Genomic DNA, 20,180 nt, shown 5'->3' with positions numbered 1-20,180 from the left:
TTTACAGGTATATAAATATATATCCTGTCACGATGCAGTCTGTGTTTCAATTCCCCGTTCCTTCTTATTTGATTGAGTTCGACACACTTGTGCTTCCCTCTCAAACAGGTTTCCCAAGCACCGCCCACCAAAACTTCAGCAAATCAAAGCACCAACACTGCAGGTCATTTTCCAAAGAGACTTTACTTGAAAACAGAACAAAAAACAAAAATAGATCAAATTAAAACAAAGAAAACCAGTTGATCACAATACAACACAAAGGCAACACGTTGAGTAGGCAACATGGTAACACGGTTGCAGTCTGTGCTCGTGTGACGTGTCCGTAAAAAAAAACGAATAAGGGCCACCCTGGCTTTGTGTTGATTGACTCATCAAGGAAACAAATAAGTATATCGAGTAAAGAAAAGCACACAAATTAAGCAGATATTACATTTTCATTTAAGTAGGATAGACTCTGTTTAGCTTAGTGGAGCTGACTGGCAGTGTTAGAGAGCTTTGTATCAATTAAAAAAATAAAGACACGGGTGGGTGGCTAACCACCAACTCACCAGTTTGATTCAACAGTCCACATTCTGACGAGAAGCTACAGAAATTATGCTCTTAAACATACATGCATACATACAGAGAGCCACACTAGTAAGGACTGAGGAAAAGAAGAACAGTTGTGTTGCTTCAGCTATGTATAAAACAATAGTAAAACAAAAGGAGTTTGTGTGATGATGCAACCAGCAAAACATGAACACCTGTACAGGGTTTGATTACTTCTTGTTATTTCTTGCATTCGAACACAAAACAACACTTTACCGTGAACTAAACCATGCAGGGCTTCGAAGGAAACTAGACTAAAATATTTCCAAAAAACACTACAAAAAAACCTCAAAAGAAGTGAATATGCAAAATATCGTCTCTGAAAACACTGCAGATGAGTGACCTGTCACTTTGCTTGTACGACACAAAACATATATTACAAACAAAGTGGTGTCTTATTTGCAAGTCGGAATGTCTAAGAATAGCTTTACACGTCATTTTTGCAACGTCCCATTTCAAGAAACATTATACCCTTGACAACACTCAGATGAACAATTTGCAGCACCACACGTTTACAAAATAGCAACTCATGCGAGAACACCTCTGGCCCTGTACACTGTGTGAAGAACGCACCGCTCAGCATGCGGCGCGTCTTCCGCTAAACATGTTCTAGACTGCAATTTCTTCATACAGATAACCTTCTGTTTCTGCGTGTATCTGTGTATGTATGTGTGTGAGTGAGTGTGTAGCTTTGTAACTGTGTATGCATGTTTCACTGTGATGGCAGCTGAGGTTTAAGACAGGGTTCCTCCAATTATGGAAGCGATGACAATTCCCAAAACCACACAGCATATAAGGATCATGATTTTCTTCTACAGATGAGTAAACAAGACGGTTACAAAAAAAAAAAAAAAATCCCACGCAGCAAATAGAGGAAAGAGAGGAAAACGTGTTAGCTGTGTGAACAGAACTTTGATATGTTTTTGAACAAAATGCAGCTCCGAAGACAAAAGTGCTGTTTCATATAAATGTAATCTGGGTAAATTCTTGGAGTGTCACTGTTGCAGGTATTTGTAAAAAGCCTAGTTTTCAACATTTGCTTCCTGCATTTTGTTCAGCAACTTAAAGATAACTTCAGGCTTCTTCAGGTCGAGAGAACTCTGTGAAACTTGTAAATAACCAATTAACATGATGAGCAATTAATCAGAAAAACACAAGTATAAAGATGACTTTACTTGTGTAAAGAAAACAGTGGCATGTTTTTTTTTATGACAAGCTATTGAATCATTTGTTTTGCTGAATGGGGATACAGCTGGCGCTTGTGTTACTGTCATTAAAGCAACAGAGGGGAATTTTACTTTTCAGAGTGCCCGATTCAGTTAGGTATTAAACATAAATCAGAAAATAAACATATGTATTGTTTTTAAGTTACATCACACAGAGCTCTCTTTACCTTTGTGGCATTTTAAACATCCAACAAACATGATCAGCCTCAGATTTAAAGCCAATGCCAGAGGAACACAACAATGATCAGTTTTGACTCCCTCTGGTGGTAGAATGACAAAAAGTCAAGGTGGATTATTCAACACAATCTCAAGAAATATAGTTCATAAACAACCATATGTGTATGACAAGAAAAAGAAGACGGTCTAAACTTGCCTTCCTTGGAGCCTTAGTTAAAAAATTCACATCTGTCATTTAGCTCCAAACAAGGAGTTAAAGAGCAGCTAAAGGACTTACACAGTATTGAATGGAAATTTTCATCATATTTTAAAGCCAAAAAAGCTAAAATCTTTCAATGTATGAAACTAAATTAATTAAAATGGACCTATCCATTGTTTTTCAAAGCAAATGAGGAGTAAACGTTTTGACACAAAAAAGCCCTTGGAGTGGAGCCTCTTCAAAAAGGAAACACCATTTCCATATATGGACAATGGTGTGGCCTACATAACAGTACAGAGGGGCTACAAATGATTAAAAAACTAAATAGATTGCTTCTTTGTGACATAAACGAGAAATTTTAAATGTGATAGGTTTGGGTGCTTGCTGGAAACACAGAAAACGATGGAGTGAGCACTCTTACTCTTACTTCCCAAAAGACATTGCTTACCCTCTCTGCCCTTTTTGTAAAAGGATTATGAAGCAATTTGAACCTTGGCTTCAAAAGAAGGAAAAATCCAGCACTGAGGGACGAGGATATGACACAATCGATGTCACAGCGACAGGGGCATAGCTATGGGTGGGCCTGCCAGGGCCTAGGCCCACCTAATGAAGTGACTTTCCTTTGAAACTGTTTTTTTTTTTTTTTTTTTTATTTTTTTTTTTATAAATTTAGTTTGAGGGTGTCACTGAAAGTCATCATCAAAATCATCATAAAATAAAAAAATGAAGCAGAATAAGATCTAATTTATGCTTGTCCCAAACATGAAAACAGCAAGCTTCATGTTCTGGCTCTCAGTAAACCGGCGGCACAGAGAAAATTGTTCGCCTAAGAGCCACAGGACTGTAATAAGCAAAGAGATGTTGGAAACCTCACATTTGTTGAGAAACTGTCAGCATGTGAAGGTGGTGTTGAATATTGTCATGATATGTGCCTAACGGGACTTTCCTCTTAGGGGACACAGAAACAGAAGAGCGCTGGATTCTTTATAGGGGTAGGTGCTCTGTGGAGCTGCTGCGTCGCCTTGCGCTTGAATTCAGGAGCACGTACGCAATGTAGTCACACGGTAATATCAGTGCGTACTTTTAAGGGGCATTTCTAGGATCTTGTAACATTGGGAGCTTCACCCCAGACTCCTCATTCCTCTTCCTCCCTCTTTAAAAAGATCACTTTACAGTCCCCACAGAGTTTATCCCTCGCGCACAGCGTAGAACTGAAAAGAAGAATCGTTTCCACTTCTCTCACCACCACAACTTGGTATCACTGAACATAAATTATGCCGGGGTCCGGACAATCACTTCCCAAATAGCTTATTTTTTTTTCTACAGCCATTTAGGTTGTGCAGAACAGTGAGACACAGTGAAGCACAGAGCCTGAAGGGCCGTGCCTATACAGAATTTGGGTTTACGATACCAAAATAAGTGTTATTTCCTGTAGGTCAGGGTGAAGGCTGAGATGACAAACCTGTCGTTGTGAAAGGCGACGACAAAGGTTATGAAATGTAACAATCTACAAGAGGGGGAGCAGAACAGAGGAGACGCAGCAAAACACCTGCCGCATGCTTCATGTGCCGCAGCACTTGACGCGGCCAGCTGCATTTCCCCTTTTTTTTATTGTGATTGATAAAGAAAAGAAAAGAGCAGAAGTTTTCCATTAATTAAAAAATCTGTTTCGTTTTTCCTGCGGATCTGGATTGATGATGTGACTGAGTGACGTCGCGTTCAGAAACGGAAATAATGATTTTGACAGGCTGCCACAGTTTAAATGACGACATTTCGGAAAACTGAGTTTACAGAGAGTGAGAAAGAATACAGAAAGTATTCTGTACTCTTGATAGCAGCATTATAGAGGTGAGGTTAAAGGATTTGTTTAGAATGATAAAAAAAAAAAAACAGGGGATCTGTGAAGTTATTGCTGGCAAATTTAAAGAGTTTTACTAGACTTTACCAACCAGAAAATAGTCTTTTTGTCAGGCTTCATCTAAATTTTAAGTAAAAAAGATTGGTTGTCTATGAACTATTCTGAGATGCACGTGCTAATTAGATTGAACACACATCATTTCACAGTAAATACCAAGCAACATTCAACCATTTTCAGAAAACATGCAAGTAAAAAACAGCATGCACATAAGCTTTATAAAATGACTCCATCAGAGATTGTAACGAGTATAAAATATCTAAAATTTACATTAAAAAAAGAAAAGGCCTACAGTTTTGAGCACTCATTCACTTCCTCGCTGAGGAACTTTTAGGACAGCTAATGGCGTTTGTTTGACAGTTTCTAATCGCACTCTTCCCTGTCTGTTCTGTGAGGAGGTGGCAGGGTCCTAACTGAGGCCAACAGCAAGAGAAATAATGAGGATGGTGAGAAACACTGCGACACAACCTCCAATCAGCATCACCTTCTGCATGGGGAACAGGGAGAGCAGAGTGTCACGTTACGGGTCAGAGAGAGAGAGAAAGAGAGGGAGAGGGGGAGAGAGAGGGAGAGAGAGAGAGAGAGAGAGAGAGAGAGAGAGAGAGAGAGAGAGAGAGAGAGAGAGAATGAAAAACAAAGAATAAAAGAAATAATGAAAAAGAAAGAATGAAAGAAAGAATGAAAGAAAGAAAGTGACGGATTAGCGCTATTTAAATATCAACCAGTAGGGGGCAGAATTGTTCCATAATATTTCAAATCAAATTCTGGCCGAAAGGAGGGATATGATCTCTTTTAATAAAGTACCTGTAATTTATAGAGCTCCAAATGAACTGGAGACCATTTTCTTTCATTTTTTATGTTCCCACAGAGCTCAGTGCATCCGAAAAATCGTCAGAAACAGGTCAAATTCACAGCAATAAACGTGAAATAGACTTATTACCTTAGTTTAACAGAGACACTGAAGTCTTTAGATCAGGAGTTTGTTTTTGTATACAACTGATTTTACAGGTACCTGCTTACCTTATTGCCAAGGTTTGTCCCCCTTTAATTAAATCATTGGAGTAATGCAAAACTATTAGCTTTACTTCGGTATAACTGTAAAAAAGTTACCAGAGACATCAATACCTGATCAATAAATGACTGATACATCAACAGAACCAAGAAGAAGCTCATTCAGATGCAGGGGCGGTTCTAGACAGGGGCCAACAGGGGCCCATGCCCCTGTAGAAATGGTCCTGGCCCCTGTTATGGCCCCTGTAGTAAAGACATGATATTAAATACACTTCTCATAATTATTTGCAATGGCAAAGAAACCATAACTGATTGGTCACTTTGTCCAATATTATTATTATTATTATTATTATTATTATTATTATTATTATTATTATTATTATTATTATTATTATTATTATTATTTACCTATACAGTTTTACTCTACTTAAAAATAATTTAAAACTTAAGATATATCACATTAGCTTTAGCTGTATTGAGCTAGGGGCAAACTTTTCAAATACAAATATTAAAATATTAAATATTGCCATTTTATTATTATTATTATTATTTTATTTTTTGTTCAGTGCCCCTGTGAAAAAACACTGGCCCCACTTTGGCCCCCCTGGTAAATTTGGTCTAGAACCGCCACTGTTCAGATGTATCAAGCCTGACCAGCTTCTATTAAAATTTGGTTCTGATTTTGTTGTTGTTTTTAACATATTTTATGATACTCTAAACTTAATTTAAAGTTCCAGCAAAGTTTGATAAACGTTTATGAGGAGCGTTCTTTTACTTCATGTACAATTTGACATAAAAAAAAAAAAATTAAGATGGGAATCCAACAATTTCAGCTAGATAATTCAGCCCCAAACTGCCTGGTCAGGTTAAACAATTGTAAGGAGATTTCTCCATGAATGAAGCTGTGAAAATGGGGTTGGTACGGGTCTGCAGACATTTCCCAGTTCACTGAAAGGTGACACAACTGAAGCCAAAGTGAGACATTTGATTTTATGATAAAGTTTGGTTCTGGGTTGAGAAGATGACGGGACTCAAAAACAGTTTTCCTCCTTGGAATCCCTCTTTCCTTTTTTTTTTCTGTCAAACTTCCCGTTGGGTTAAAAAAAAACCTTTTGCATTTAGCTTTCAGTGAATGATTGACAGAACTTTCGATAAAGTTGGACTCCAATTTGATTTTTAATTTTTAATTTCCCTTACACATTCCTTAGACATTTCAAAGTTTCTTTACTTAATTAACCCTTAAAAACAGTAATGTGATCACTAATAAAGGTTAATAGCTCATTCAATAAGTGGCTCATTCCAACGTAACCATTTCATGTCAATATTGTAATCCTCCTGATAAAGACATTTTATAATATACACTCCTTCCTGGAAATTTTACAACTAGAACTAAATGATTTAATTGTTCATGATTGAATGAGTTGAATTACCTGATAGAGATTGATACAGTGAATAATCTATTTTTAATGGGACTAACAAGAGTTTTAATAAGGAAATATGATTGTGTTGCTTTATCAGTTGCTAGAACAGATTCCTTGGGTACTATAAAGATGGGCATCACTGCAATAGCTCAAACCAGTATTTCTCTCTTAATGAGTGAATTCATGTAAACAGAGGGAGTTGGAATCAGAAGAACAATCACAGTGGACTAGTAGGAAAATAGCTCAAGGAGGACAAAGAGAGATGAGGCACTTCTTGCACTTCTGTCTTTTTATAATTACGTTTTCCAGGGTTGATTAAGAGGCGGAGCCTTCCCTTTCCTTCTCCAGAGCATCAGTTACCACAGCGATAGACCCAGGTAAGTAGTAAACTGGTGCTGTGATATTGAAGATCCCTAGTTATTCACCACAGCTCGCTGGATCTGATTAAAACACGTTTTTATCACCTCCGAAGATGTGTTTAGAGACACATCGTTCATTCTGAATGAGCTGGTACCACCAGAGGTCCACACAGCTCTGTGTTTCAGCCGCTGCCACAAGGTGTGTTCAGTACAATCACAACACGCAGACACTTCATATACAGATTGTTTAACAGGCAAACATGCACACAGACAACCAACACTGCACTCCATTTGGTGCATGCAATGCTTCTGACGTTGCATTTTCTTGCGCATGCACTTTGGTCTGAGCAACTCACCCTCCGGGCTTTACTCTGGTATTTAACCGCCTTCTTAGTGTCTGATACTGCCCTCTCCACATAGTCTACCGAGTGCTCCACATTGTACTCTATGCGGTCTATCATTTCCCCCTGGGAGAGGTTAGTTAGAAAAGAAGGTGTGGGAGACGCACAGACGGAAAGTAGAAAGAAGGAGCCAGGTGTGTGTGGGCAGCAGCAGGAGGAGTGGATAAAGATAGAGAGTGGATAGAGGTGAAGGAAAGGGGAGGGAGAAAGAGAAGGAGATAATTATGTCACCCGTTTGCTGCTCTTTTTGAACTTTTTGCATTTCGGGATGCGCTCCTTTGCTTCCTCCACATATTCCTGAGCACCCAGAACACACCGCTCAACGTTGTTCACCAGCTCGCCCTGCACAAAAAAAATAAAAAAAATAAGAAGGGAGAGACTGTGTTGGTGAAGGCAGAAATCAGACTTTAACAACAGCAGCACTTAGATCAATGGTTCCCAACCCTGTTTTCCTTCTCCACCCACAGCTTGTACTTTCCAAAGGGCTCCACTCCTCTTCCACCACTCAGTCTGGGAGAAGTCATGTTATTCCTTTCATTCAATACTAATCACCATCTATTGCTTGAATATAGTCCAATAATAAAACAGCTGGTATAATGTCTTTAGTTAAAATGATGGTGAAGGCTGTCGCTACCTGGTACTGCACGTATGTATTTTGAAATCTATTTTTCAATCTTATTTTTATTGGCAAGACGTGTATCGCCCTTGAGACAGGAAATAGGTTCAACACTAATAACGCCTTCTATTAAATTCTATGCAAACTACCAGAGCACAGTTTCATCTTCATGGTACTGGGTCTCAACTCTGTTCACCCTAGTGAAAAACACCCCCTGAATTAAACTTTAAAGAAGACCCTTATTTAGACTTGAATCAATTATAAATCCACCTAACTGTGATATAGACTATTGAGATTTAGACCAAGCAAACTTCCAAACTTGTTTGACTTAAAATTAAAAATTCATCAGGTCCAAAACAAAGTCCTTAAACTATGCAAACATTTCCAAAAGCATAAATGAACTCAAAGACAGATTCATCTGATTTGAATTTATATCAAATAGGAAACTAATTACATCAGTGCTTCCTATGCGACATTGCTAACCCCAATAATATCAATGTGCTGGAAATAATCAGTATTTTTCTTACTTGTGAGCTAAAAATTAAGAGAATAATGGAAGACATGACAGTATATTTACAAATTACTGACAGATGGAAACTGATCTGTTCTAAAGTGTTGTTAAAAGTCTGAGTTATACAGGGCTGTGCACTGACAGCAAGAGCTTCTTTCTGAAGATGAAGTTCATTTTGTTCCATTAGAAAGATATCAGCCGTGCAGCAAAAATCTCATTTTAAATGCAGAACCACTGGTCCATTGTGAGAGTTGTTCAGAAAACAGAGGGGACGCCGAGCTGATGGAAAGTTTAATGTGTTATGAATTTATGAATTTATAAATGAAGAGATAAATGAAAACCTGAATAATACACATTGAGAGGTCCTGACTGAAAGCACAGCTGCTTAAGCACTGGATTAGTAATTGAGGCGTAATAAATCTGATGCTGATTCTAGCCATGACGTCTACGAACCATTTAGCGGGGGTGTATGTTCAACCAAAACCTGCTTAGTGCGCCACCTCATGCCTAAAGAACAGCTTTAGGAACCCCAAATGGCTTTAAATTCACATGATGCACTCACTGCAAAGAATCGACAAGTCCACGTTGTACATTTTGCTGCTTCAGGGATCTTTTTTATAACGGCTTAATGAATTAATAAAATATACCAGACTGTAGCCCTGCCTCTCTGCCTCCAGAGCAAGTATGTTTATGTTTATGCTTCCATTTGGAAGAAAATAGATGACATGTCATGGAGTTGGAGCTCTATTGCCATCAGCTAAGAAGGCAGCTGAGTGAGGACATGATGGCTAAAGCTGGCATTCAGTGTGCAAGTTCAAAAACATTTCTCGCTTTGTGAGCCTGATAGGACAAAAATCTACGGGGTACTCCTGCTGCACGGCTGTGGTTGCGAGCGCATTGATTTAAGTTCCAAAAAAAGGTAAAAAACAAAGCAACTGGACTTGTTTTCCGTAGTTGAAGACGTTTCGCTTCCTCTCCAGGAAGCTTTCTCAATTCAAAAGGTCTGGAGTTATGATGAGTACCAAGCTTTATACTACTGCCCAGACAAAGGCCTTGTAATGGCCTTAACCCAAGCCAATAACAACCCTAACGACTCCTTGTTACAGAGGAGTGGACAGTTTCGGTCCAATCTGCTGGCTTAATGTCTTTAACGACCGCCCATTACTAAGGGGTGGTCCTGTTTCGGTCGAATTTGCATGTTATCTAAGCCATTACAAGGCCTTTGTTTGGACAGTAGTATAAAGCTTGTTACTCCACATTACTCCAGACTTTTTGAATTGAGAAAGCTTCCTGGAGAGGAAGTGAAACGTCTTCAACTACGGAAAACAAGTCCAGTTGCTTTGTTTTTTACTTTTTTTGGAATGACCATGACCTGGATGACTGAGAATCTTCACCAGCATTGATTTAAGTTGAGAAACAGAAAATTTCTTAAATTTTCTTAAAGATTTTCTCTACAGCCAATGACCACGCTACGTAATTATTGGCTTTAGAGTTGACCTGCAGGGAACAACTACACCACTGCTTTTGCATGCTAATGTTTATCTCCTGGAAAACAGAACAGATAATTTGCAGCTACCAGTACACTCGTATGTAAGGAGCTGCTGTTTTTGATCGTCTCCATAGCATCGCCTCTGTATCCAATGGTGCGTTCACACCAAACGCGATTCCAGCGGATTTTTGCCTCATTCGCGTGCCGTTTCCCGCATGACATTTCGCCAGCAATTAGCGTGGCCAACGGGGACAATGCTCCACTCACTTCACCGCGTCATTAAATAGGAGGAATTTCTATCCGCTTGCCTGTTATCTGTTCAACTCAACATGGCAGACCAGGACTTTACCGAGCGAGTCACGGCGCCGTATTTAACGTGGAATGCTGATCAACGGAGCCTGCATCTCTGGGTCCACCAGATCCTCTAGAGGTGCTCGCCCTACCTGTGTTGTACAGATCACCTGTACAGCACAGGTAGGGTGAGGAGGTGCTCTGGAGCTCAGGGAGGACAAGCGGGAGATCAGAAGGCCGAACAGAGAGATCACCAGAGTGGTTTGTGGGTAACTCTCTTCAAAGTCACCCACAAAGCTCCAAAGAGCATTACTTACTTACATTAATTTGTCAATCTTCCATTTTGATTGAAACAAAAAAAAAGCTTTTTCTCCACTGCGCTCCTTGACCCTGTCACAACATCAAGTCCCAGATTGTTTAACACGATGGGAATTGACAGAAAAGTTCAGATTTTTGAACTCCAGTCAAGAAATGCGTCCTTCGCATCACTTCACTCCTGAATGCGCCTCATCATAGGGATAACATGTAAATCACTCTCTCCAGTCACGTTTTCGCATTCTGTGTGAACGCATAACAGCGCGTACTATTGACTAGCAGCTAGCGGGTAGCAACCTCTCATCCAGACAATAAAGCCATGGGTCCGAATAGAAAACCTATATCCTGATGCTGTGGTGAATATCAGAGTTAATATCCAACGTAATTTTAGTGGTGTGGACTGCCATCACCTATCAGCCAGTACAGCAGCTTGTTACCATGGTTACTGTAAGCAGGCTGGTGGACAGGCATTTCTCACAAGAGTTACACAGATTTCTGTGGTAAGTCCCACTGTTGTTGTTGGTGCTGCTACTACTGCATCACTGACCTCCCTAAAGCCATTCATTATTATTTAGAATTGGTAAATGTGTAAAAAACCTGAATTGGATTTCATTATATGCTGCAAAATCCCTGTGTGATCAAACCCTGTAACCTTTGCCAACTCTCAATGGTGGATAGTGTGGAGAGAAACAGGTGGGTGGTAGAATCCCAAGTAAATGATTTTATCAGTTTTTTTCAAGCTTTTTTTTTTTTTTTTTTTGCACTGTAAATTTATCATGGGTGTGTTTATCATATAAATGCCTTAACAGAATAACAAACATGAGGCACATACTAGGAGTTAGTTTTCATGATAACCCTCCCCACAGTAACAATGAAACATTATTATTACACCTTTGTGGTTACGTAACAATTACAAAGTCCCATTTAAAGCCAGTTTGTGCAGCATGCATGCAAAAAAAAACAATTTTCACAGCAAAAGAAATGATAAATGTATAGATGCAATAGATGTAAATTACCTTGTTTTATTGGAAGGGAAGGAGCTTTCTATGTTCTCTAGAGCTTAGTCATTGGAGTGGTGACAGGGTTGCGTGAACAAAAAGAGGAGAAAACAGTTTTGTGGATAGAGGGACAAAGAGAGAGAGAGAGAGAGAACAAGGCTGAAATGTGTAAAATTATAGCTGCATGTGAGAATAATCTCAAACTTTCAGGAAAGTAAATCAAAAGTCATTTTAATACACAGACACAAAATTACATTGAATTATTACATTTGAAAATAGTTACTTGCTCTTGTTATGGCAATTTACTGACACCAGAGGCTATTCAACTTACATGAAACAACAGTTTGTCTACCTCTGTTTCATTTGTGGATGTGTATTTCTAAATCCAGTTTGCTGACTAATTTACAGTATTGTAAGTAAATAGCAAATAGTTCTATGTCAATGGGAGCACTTTCAGCTAATGGAAGACAGATAAATTACAACAAACAACAGGGAATTTACCATTGGACAGCTTGACTTTAAAAAGCTTCTGATGCTATAGACGCTGGATTGCCGATGAAAAAGTTGGAGATATGGTATTAGATGGAAGATGTATTCTTGGATAAACAGTTACATTGTTAATAGACATTGGTATGTGTATAAAATTAATTCTGACCCAGATTTACTTAAGGTTGCTTGTGGGGTAACACAGGGTTTTGTGCTAGGTACAAAACTTAATATTATGTATAAATGACACAAGTAACAAATCAAAAAGTTTAAATTTCACCCTATTTGCTGATGACACTTGATTATATTGCACTGATAAAAGTTTAGAACACAGGAAAGTGGAATCTATTTTAATGAAATGATATAACATACATAAATACATATTACATTCTACCAAAATATAAGAAGTCAAATAAAAAATTATTTAAAACCTGTCACAAGTGATGTTCTGCCAAAAAGTGTATAAAACAAGATTTCCGGGACTGACAACTTGATTCAACATTTTGTTGTAACTCTCATATTAACACTATAAAAAGTAAAATATTTAATTCTTGGCAATGTTTGGGAATCTAAACACATTTTAGGATCAAGACACATGAAAAATTATGTGTTGCTCCAATAAAGTCCTATTTGTGTTACATAGGTATAATAAATCCCATAAAGCTAACTAAGAAGCCTGGTTGTGCTACGTAAATAAGCTGTAAAATTATGGATGGTTTGGATTATTGTTACATTACCAGTAACATATTTATTCAATTGTATGCTATGAAAATTCTCAGTACTGCACTGATAATGTACAAGATATACTACAATTTGCTTCCAAACTGTATTCGGAAGTTGTTTTAAAGTAAAGAGATAAAGTAGGAAGTTAAAAGGAAATGTATGTTTAAAAAAAGTAAAGGTGAAGACAATTTTTTTTTTTTAAAAAAAGGTGTGAACGTATGGGAGTAACTTTCTTGTTGGTACAAGAAACCATAATCATTGTTTACTTGGTTAGCCTTTTTTATTTATAAAAAAAAAAAAACAAGTGGTTATAAAACATAAAAGTGAAGTTGATTGTCATTGTCTGGGAAACATGTTTTGTTCCAATTTAATGTTATTTTGTACTATCATATCCCTGTTGGTGTTTCAATTCCTAGTTAACCTTCCATTTTGTGCAAATCAGTCTGAATTTTCTGATGTGGGTATTCTCTGTGGGGGGGTTCAGCCCACTCATGCAGTCATACAGGCCGGCAGCAGGCCTGCTGTTTAAACAAAAGCTCTGAACTTCTCTGAGGACAACAGACACAACTCTGCACTGGAGGATTATTGATGTGTTTGTAAGGATCTAAGGAATTAAATCTCTGGATTAGTATCTGACTGATCCAGAGAATTGCTCAGTTCGCACCAATTAGCATTTGTGACTGAGAGTGATTATCTTTACTTCTAACTTGACACAAATACCTTTTGCCAAACAATCAAAAAATAAAAAGGCAAACTCTGGAAAGCTTTATATATCTCTCAATCAGTTGAGGACCTTAACTAAACAGTGTTTCTTTTTATTGAAGCTGCTGTATAAATGCAGGCTGTCTCCAGAAATGCCAGCATCTGTAAAAAAGAATGAATGAATGCAAACTATTCCCAAACCAAAACTTATCTTTCCTAAAATAGTACATTTATTAAGATACTTTGCATGGAGAACCAGATGGATCTGAAGGCACAACCTCATGCCAACTCCGATGGCATAAATAGTCTATATTTATGCTAACACTGAGCGCGTTGTCTGCGGACTAAAGAAAACACACCATCTGTTTCTGTCCAAAGACTTGTTTCAGAAAGGCAAAGCAGCAGCTCTCTCTTCATTAAAGCCTCCATGTTAGGATAAACAAAATTCAAAGCTTGTCTGTGCTTGGAAAACTGGATAGTAATAATCATAAATAACTTTGGATTTTATGTATGTACGGCATTTGCATGTTAATTTTATTTCATTTCATTTATGCACATTTGGATGACCCACAAACCCACTTAGCTAAAAGAAGAGAGACAGAGAGCAGGATGGGGGTTTTCACCTGGCTCTCCACCAACATGGCCATATCCATGAACATGTCGTGAAGCTCCCTGATGCTGTTTTCCAGCTTGATGATCTCAGTGTGCCGCGTCTCGATCTCATTCATTGCTTGTTGGGTGATGTTATCCATAATTATCTGAGGAGAAAGACACGCCCGACAAGAGGCAGTAAGAAACAGTACAATCATTTAAAAGATTTTTTTTCAATTATTGAGTCACTTACCCCCGACGTAAAGATAGCAGGGTTGTCACTTTCTAACATGCTCTCTAGCTCCTCGTTTGTTGTGTTTCTTCCAGCTACAGTGAAAAAACACACAGATCAATAATTGCTAAAATCTAGTTAAAGTGGTATAATTTCATTATGCAAGACTTTTTTTCTCCAAATTGATAGAAAGGTAAAATATTTCAAAATGATTCAGCACTCTAGGAAAAGCAACTAAGAAATCAAAGGGGCAAACCTTCAAAGCAGAATAATCACAAAAGGAAAAGGACTGTGAAAGAAACCAAGCCAGCAGAGCAGGATTTGATGCATTAAGAGGCTTTATTCTGACCTTTACAAATGACAGACAAAAACCAGAGTTCACCCAGAGAAACTAAGTATCCAGGCTTCTTTTAACTGCAAAACAAAATCTCCACCCAATAATTCAATGGACAACCATTTCACTTTTTGACTTCTTTTATCAACAGTATTATATGTCTTGTAATGGAGTCTAACCAAGCAGACACCCCTCAAATGTACATTTTAAATGTACAATGTCTGCACTTTTTAGCACAATGTCATGGTATTTTCTGCTTCAGACTGCCTCTAGAAGAGCAGTTAACTGAGTAAAACTCAAGTCAAATGCAACACAACAAGTGGCTGTCAAACAAGCTTAAGCTATGGGTGCTGCCATAGATGTGTACTTGTTAACAAGTGGCAGTTTGCAGGACAAGCTGTAATCCCTTCCTTCAGAGAATAGGTAATATAAACAACTGGGGGCATTTAGATACATGTTTGTGTTATGTTAAGCTTTTACATATTAGCATTTGCTTGAAATCATTTAAGTTTATGGTTGTAAAGTGACTAAATGTAGAAAAAAAAAAAAAAAAAAAAAAGGATGTGAATAGTGTTGTACTATGTGTACAATTACAGGCCAGCAGTTAAACAGAAACAAAATAAACTTCTGCTTGAAACCAGATATTAGCCCAGACATTGGGTTGCATCTTATCCAACTCCTTTCTCATTTGACAGTCAGGCATAGCATAATTTTCAACAAGGATAATGTCTGGTCCATTATTATGCCAAAAGAAGATTAATGGCCGAAAGCTTTATCCTGAGACACTACTATTTTTTTTCTTTTAGATTTCCTCTTGCTCTTTTTGTTATGGCAGCCCTAGATATGATTTGCAGCTGTAAAGGTAATAACTGCAAAAGGGTTTTTAATATTGTTATTGTATAATTTTTTTCTTTCTCGTGCATAATGCAGGTCTTGAAAAAAACGTTTGAAGGTACTTAAAAAAGGTGGATACCTTTATGATATTGACACAAAAGAGGACTCAATTAATATGGACATATAAGTCATATAGAGGTAATTTAAAACTCGGCTTTCTTTACATCTGACAGCAGAAACAAACAAATAAATAAAACGTAGCAACAGACTGACCAACTTAATATGTGCTTGGTTTGTGTTAGTAAAATCAGAAATGCACCAGTCAGCCAGTGTCAATCGGACTTTAAAAGCCTCATCAAACAGCTTAAGCTTTGGTTCTGGATGTCTTTCATTCTGGGCTGGACATTTGACCACTCCTGTGTCAAGATTTTATAGAGCTAATTTAAACTGGTTTACTCACACAAAACCAGCATTGAAGCGCAGAATACAAATTCTGAAGCTAGTTGAGGTCTGAATATTAGGAAGGCCGTCCCACAGTTTTTTTTAAATTGTATTTATTGATTGATTTATTTGACAGGGACAGTGTACATTAATCAACATTGCTGCAAATGCACCAAATTTAGCCAAAAGGCTATTTTTCACCAGTGTGCCTGGACAGATGTTATAATTGTGTACCTAAAAAACAACAAGACGATTACAGTGCCACAATACAAATGTAAAAAGCAATAAAACATAAAACTGCTCAAATCATGTTGATAAATACAGTGTACAAGAGTTTGGGTAAAAAAAAGAAAGAAAAAAAAAACTATACACACTGACACAGCAGAGTTGTAAAGTTGGCTTTCTGAATTAATTTGAAAACCCATACTGATGTGTGCTAGGCATCAGTTTCTGGTCAGAACACCCAGCTGGGTCTGAGTTTAAATTGTCTGGCTGTGGAACTGAAGCTAACAAGCTTGAAGTTAAAGAACTTATAGGTAGACATTCTTCTTTATTATTCCACTCTTTCGCATGCACCAATTCCTCTGGCAAAGGAGCCCCATTCCCATTTCATGATACTTGAGGTGACAGTGGCGCAGAAGGTAGGAGCTCATCCTGTAACCGGTGGGTTGCCGGTTCTGACCCCTGCTCCATCCGTCTCAGTTGTAGTATTCCTTGGCTTCACCCACTTTGCCTGCTGGCGGTGATCAGAGGGCTCGGTGGGGCTAATTGTACGACAGTCTCGTTTCTGTCAATCTGCCCCAGGGTAGCTGTGACTATAATGTATCTTAATAGCTAGAACAGTGGTTCTTCTTTGACACCTCTAACCACACTTTTTCTCTTTAAGGCCAAGTAACTTAATCTTTGTTTTACTTGACAATTAACTTTCCTTTTTATCCAGAAGGCCTTTGAAAGTTTCTGTCAAGCTTAAAGGTGCAAATTTGGAAGCGACGTCTTCTTTCTTGGTTGCCTCTCTTTAAGTCCATGTTAATGCAAAGCTCACTTCACTGTAGACACTGGGCCTGATCTACAAAGGGTTTGCATGTATAAAAACACGTGGAAACTAATTAGCGTGTGCAAAGCGGATCTTCATACCAGGTGCAAGGAGATTTGTATGTGCAAAATGAGCAGAACAGCAGTCACACACATGAATATGCAGATCGCACGCTGATGACACATTTACGGGAGGAGGATATGCAAATATAAATAGCACCTGCAAAGCGATTCATCAAACCTGAAACTGATTGCAGATTCAGTTTTTGCGTTTATGTTTTGCACATTTGAAAAACTGTCATGCCAAAATTTTGCGGTCATCGTGGCCAGAAAGGAGGCTTTGATACAATAACAGACAATGAAATCAGAGAGAGAGTCTGTGTGCATGTGAACATTTCTGGACTGTCAGAAATATAAATAGTGGAATAATAGTGTGTGTGTGTGTGTGTGTGTGTGTGTGTGTGTGTGTGTGTGTGTGTGTGTGTGTGTGTGTGTGTGTGTGTGTGTGTGTGTGTGTTGGGGTGGGGACATCTACCTTGGATGGATTAATGCAGCGGGAAGCTTCCTTTGGAGCTCTTGCCAGCAAACATGGTCTCTCTCTCTCTATCTACTAACCAGAATGTATCGCAGCATCTCTTACTGCTGCATTTGCACCTCATCCATTTTTATTTTCCCCAGCAGAGTTGCCCTACTTCATGACCAGTTTTTCTACACCTCCTCTAATGTCCTACAGTGTGAATGCTGAAACTGCCTGCAGAGTTCCTTCTCTGGAGCTCCATTATTCCCACTGTTCCTGCATGTCTCCATCAGATGTTGTCAGCATCCTTTCCAAATCTGTTCCATGCACATATTAAATCTACACTTGGGCCACACACAGCTTATACAGGAAGTTCTTACTCCTTCTTCTGCAGACAACCCAGTTTCCATCAATTAGTTGCTGGCTGTAGAGGGAGGTTGAAACTTCTCGGGGTTTTGTAATATGTAAGACGTACCAGACACAATATTCTGTAACAGCTACAAAATAGAAAACATGAATTATTTTGTCAATTGACCTCATTACACTCCTCTCCTAAGCTCCTCCGTCTTCATAAGTATCAGCTGTTCCTCATCCTCATCTGATTGCTCGCAGCTGTTGCCCATGTCACTCACCGCACCTCCCCTAAGTGCATAGGCCTGCTGGTTTTTTTAGTTTTTTGCTGGTTTCTTCCACTGCGCTACCAGTTTCTATCAGTTGTTCTGATCTGGGTTATGTTCACTAGTTGTTGCAACTGTGACTACTTTTTGTGATTTTCTTGTTTTATTATTAAAGAAATCAGTTTTTACTTAAGTCAGTATCCGCATTTGGGTCCTCTACTACAAAACATGACAAACCTAGTTTTTATACAACCAATGTTATTAAAATTAACGGAGATGGAGACTATGTTTAAAGCTGAAAAATAACAGAAAACATTTAAAAACTGTTTAAGATAACAGATGGAGCTTGTGAGTTAAAAGGTTTAAATGAATATTCAACACACATCACCAGAACAACAGGGAAAACTTTCTGCATTTGTGTGTCAAGTGAAGTTTTGTAATTTAAATCATGGTATAAAAAATTGGATTATAAATGGATGTCATATCACCAGAGGTGGAAAGAATACCAGAATAATGCACTCAAGTAAAAGTATAGTAAATTTGAGATAATTTTACACATTTTATTTTACATTTTGTACAAAATTTACATTTTATACAAATAAAGTTCTCACTGTAAGATGTTACTCAACTAAAAGTTAAAAGTACCTCATTCAAATTTTACTTTAACTAAACGTTACTTTTGTTACGTGCAGAAAACAGCCACTCATTTATTTCAGTGAAAAATAGGATATATTGTTCTCAAAGTGTTTTTAATTTAACCTTCATGTTTGATATGTTTTTTTCTAACGCCTCTAACAACCAACTGATGTACCTCCATGTTGAGATCTGATTATCTCAAATCCAGCTGATGGATCACAGCTTTAACGTCTGTTGTTTTTTTTAAACTATTTCTTTTCTATTTATTTTTTTTACTCAGCAATGGATGTGATTTCAAATGCAACTGAGTAAAAATAATTAAATCAAATCATACTCAAGTAGAAGAAAAACTAAAAGTTTAAACTTTTTTCTTCCTGCTTCTCGGTGAAGGCGGGTGCTATTGGTCCACAGTCATGTGGGTGCAGGAAGGGATAATTACCGACAGTTTCTGGAAAGTTGGGAGCATGTTCAAAATGTCCAGACATGTTGAGAAAATTGAGGTTCTTACAGCCCCACGCCATGTTACCTCCGGCAGCAAAACATTACACTCGACACCATGCAGTCATGATTACTAACTTGAAAGAACGTTTCAGCTTTTCTTCCATTGATTGGCAACATCCCTTACACCAAAGCTTCTAATGTATTTCATTGCATTTGGTGATTTAAAGGAGTAATAAGTGAAATTTCATTATTTTAGAAAGAAAGACCTAAACAATTATGTTGTGAATAACTAAAGGAATCTTTTCAGATAGATTACGGTTTAACTTCACACACTACCTCTCTGTTTTGTTCCCCAATCTCTTGTTACCATAGCCGGGCCAGCCGTGCATGCGCAAATGTGCATACTTGTGCACGTATGGGCACGTCAATAGCTGCCCCCTCCCAGCCCATAACAGCATTATAAAGTTATGAGTTACTTTCTTCTTCACTTGACATGGTCCTCAGAAAGAGGATGCTGTTTTGCTGTGTTTTTATCCTTTGCAATTAGGCTCATACGATCCGATGGATGTGAAGGGGATATGGCTGCCGAGTGTTAGAGTGGAGATAGAGAGAGGCGTGGCTTGATACACATCTTGTTATGGTCTACAGACAGTGCTGAAGCTCCACCCAGTGGTGAAAAATCACTTATTGCTCTTTAAAAGCCTGGACGCAGCTGCTCAGCCATGGAAATCCATTACATGAGTTTCTGCATGCAGTGCTCCTGACCTAATCTGAAACCTGCGTCATGTTTGGAGGTCTGTAGGTACTGACTGCAGAAAGTTGGCAACCTTGGCAAACCACAGCCCCATTTACACTACCCTTGTTAAACCGAGCCGAGCCGAGACCAGTCTGAGCGGTTACCGAGCTCGGATTGGTCTCGGCTCGGTTAAAAAAGTGTAGTGTAAACGGGGTATACATGTCACTCTGCATCTACAGACCATACTCTGTTTCTTTACATTGCCTGCCAATTTGTGGAACAGTCGCTGACATTCCCAATTGCTTTCACAGTTGACTGTGATATATTTAGTAATAAGGTCA

The 20,180-nt window shown here is 38.3% G+C and overlaps 1 protein-coding gene across 1 annotated transcript in view; it reads right to left on the bottom strand.

The window, feature by feature from the left end:
• Positions 1–164: 164 nt before the first annotated feature.
• The window catches only part of stx1a (syntaxin 1A (brain)), a gene marked incomplete in the record, with an annotated part of 89,545 nt that continues 69,529 nt past the window's right edge, over positions 165–20,180 (bottom strand). Inside the window, 5 exon segments of the mRNA XM_036149937.1 lie at positions 165–1,400; positions 7,253–7,363; positions 7,529–7,639; positions 14,052–14,186; positions 14,273–14,346. Coding sequence (XP_036005830.1) covers positions 1,323–1,400; positions 7,253–7,363; positions 7,529–7,639; positions 14,052–14,186; positions 14,273–14,346 — 509 coding nt within the window.

Source organism: Fundulus heteroclitus, chromosome 18 (assembly GCF_011125445.2).
Source record: "Fundulus heteroclitus isolate FHET01 chromosome 18, MU-UCD_Fhet_4.1, whole genome shotgun sequence".
NCBI lineage: Eukaryota > Metazoa > Chordata > Actinopteri > Cyprinodontiformes > Fundulidae > Fundulus > Fundulus heteroclitus.
The sequence above is the reverse complement of the archived record's forward strand: the minus strand, read 5'-3'. Positions and strand labels throughout refer to the sequence as shown.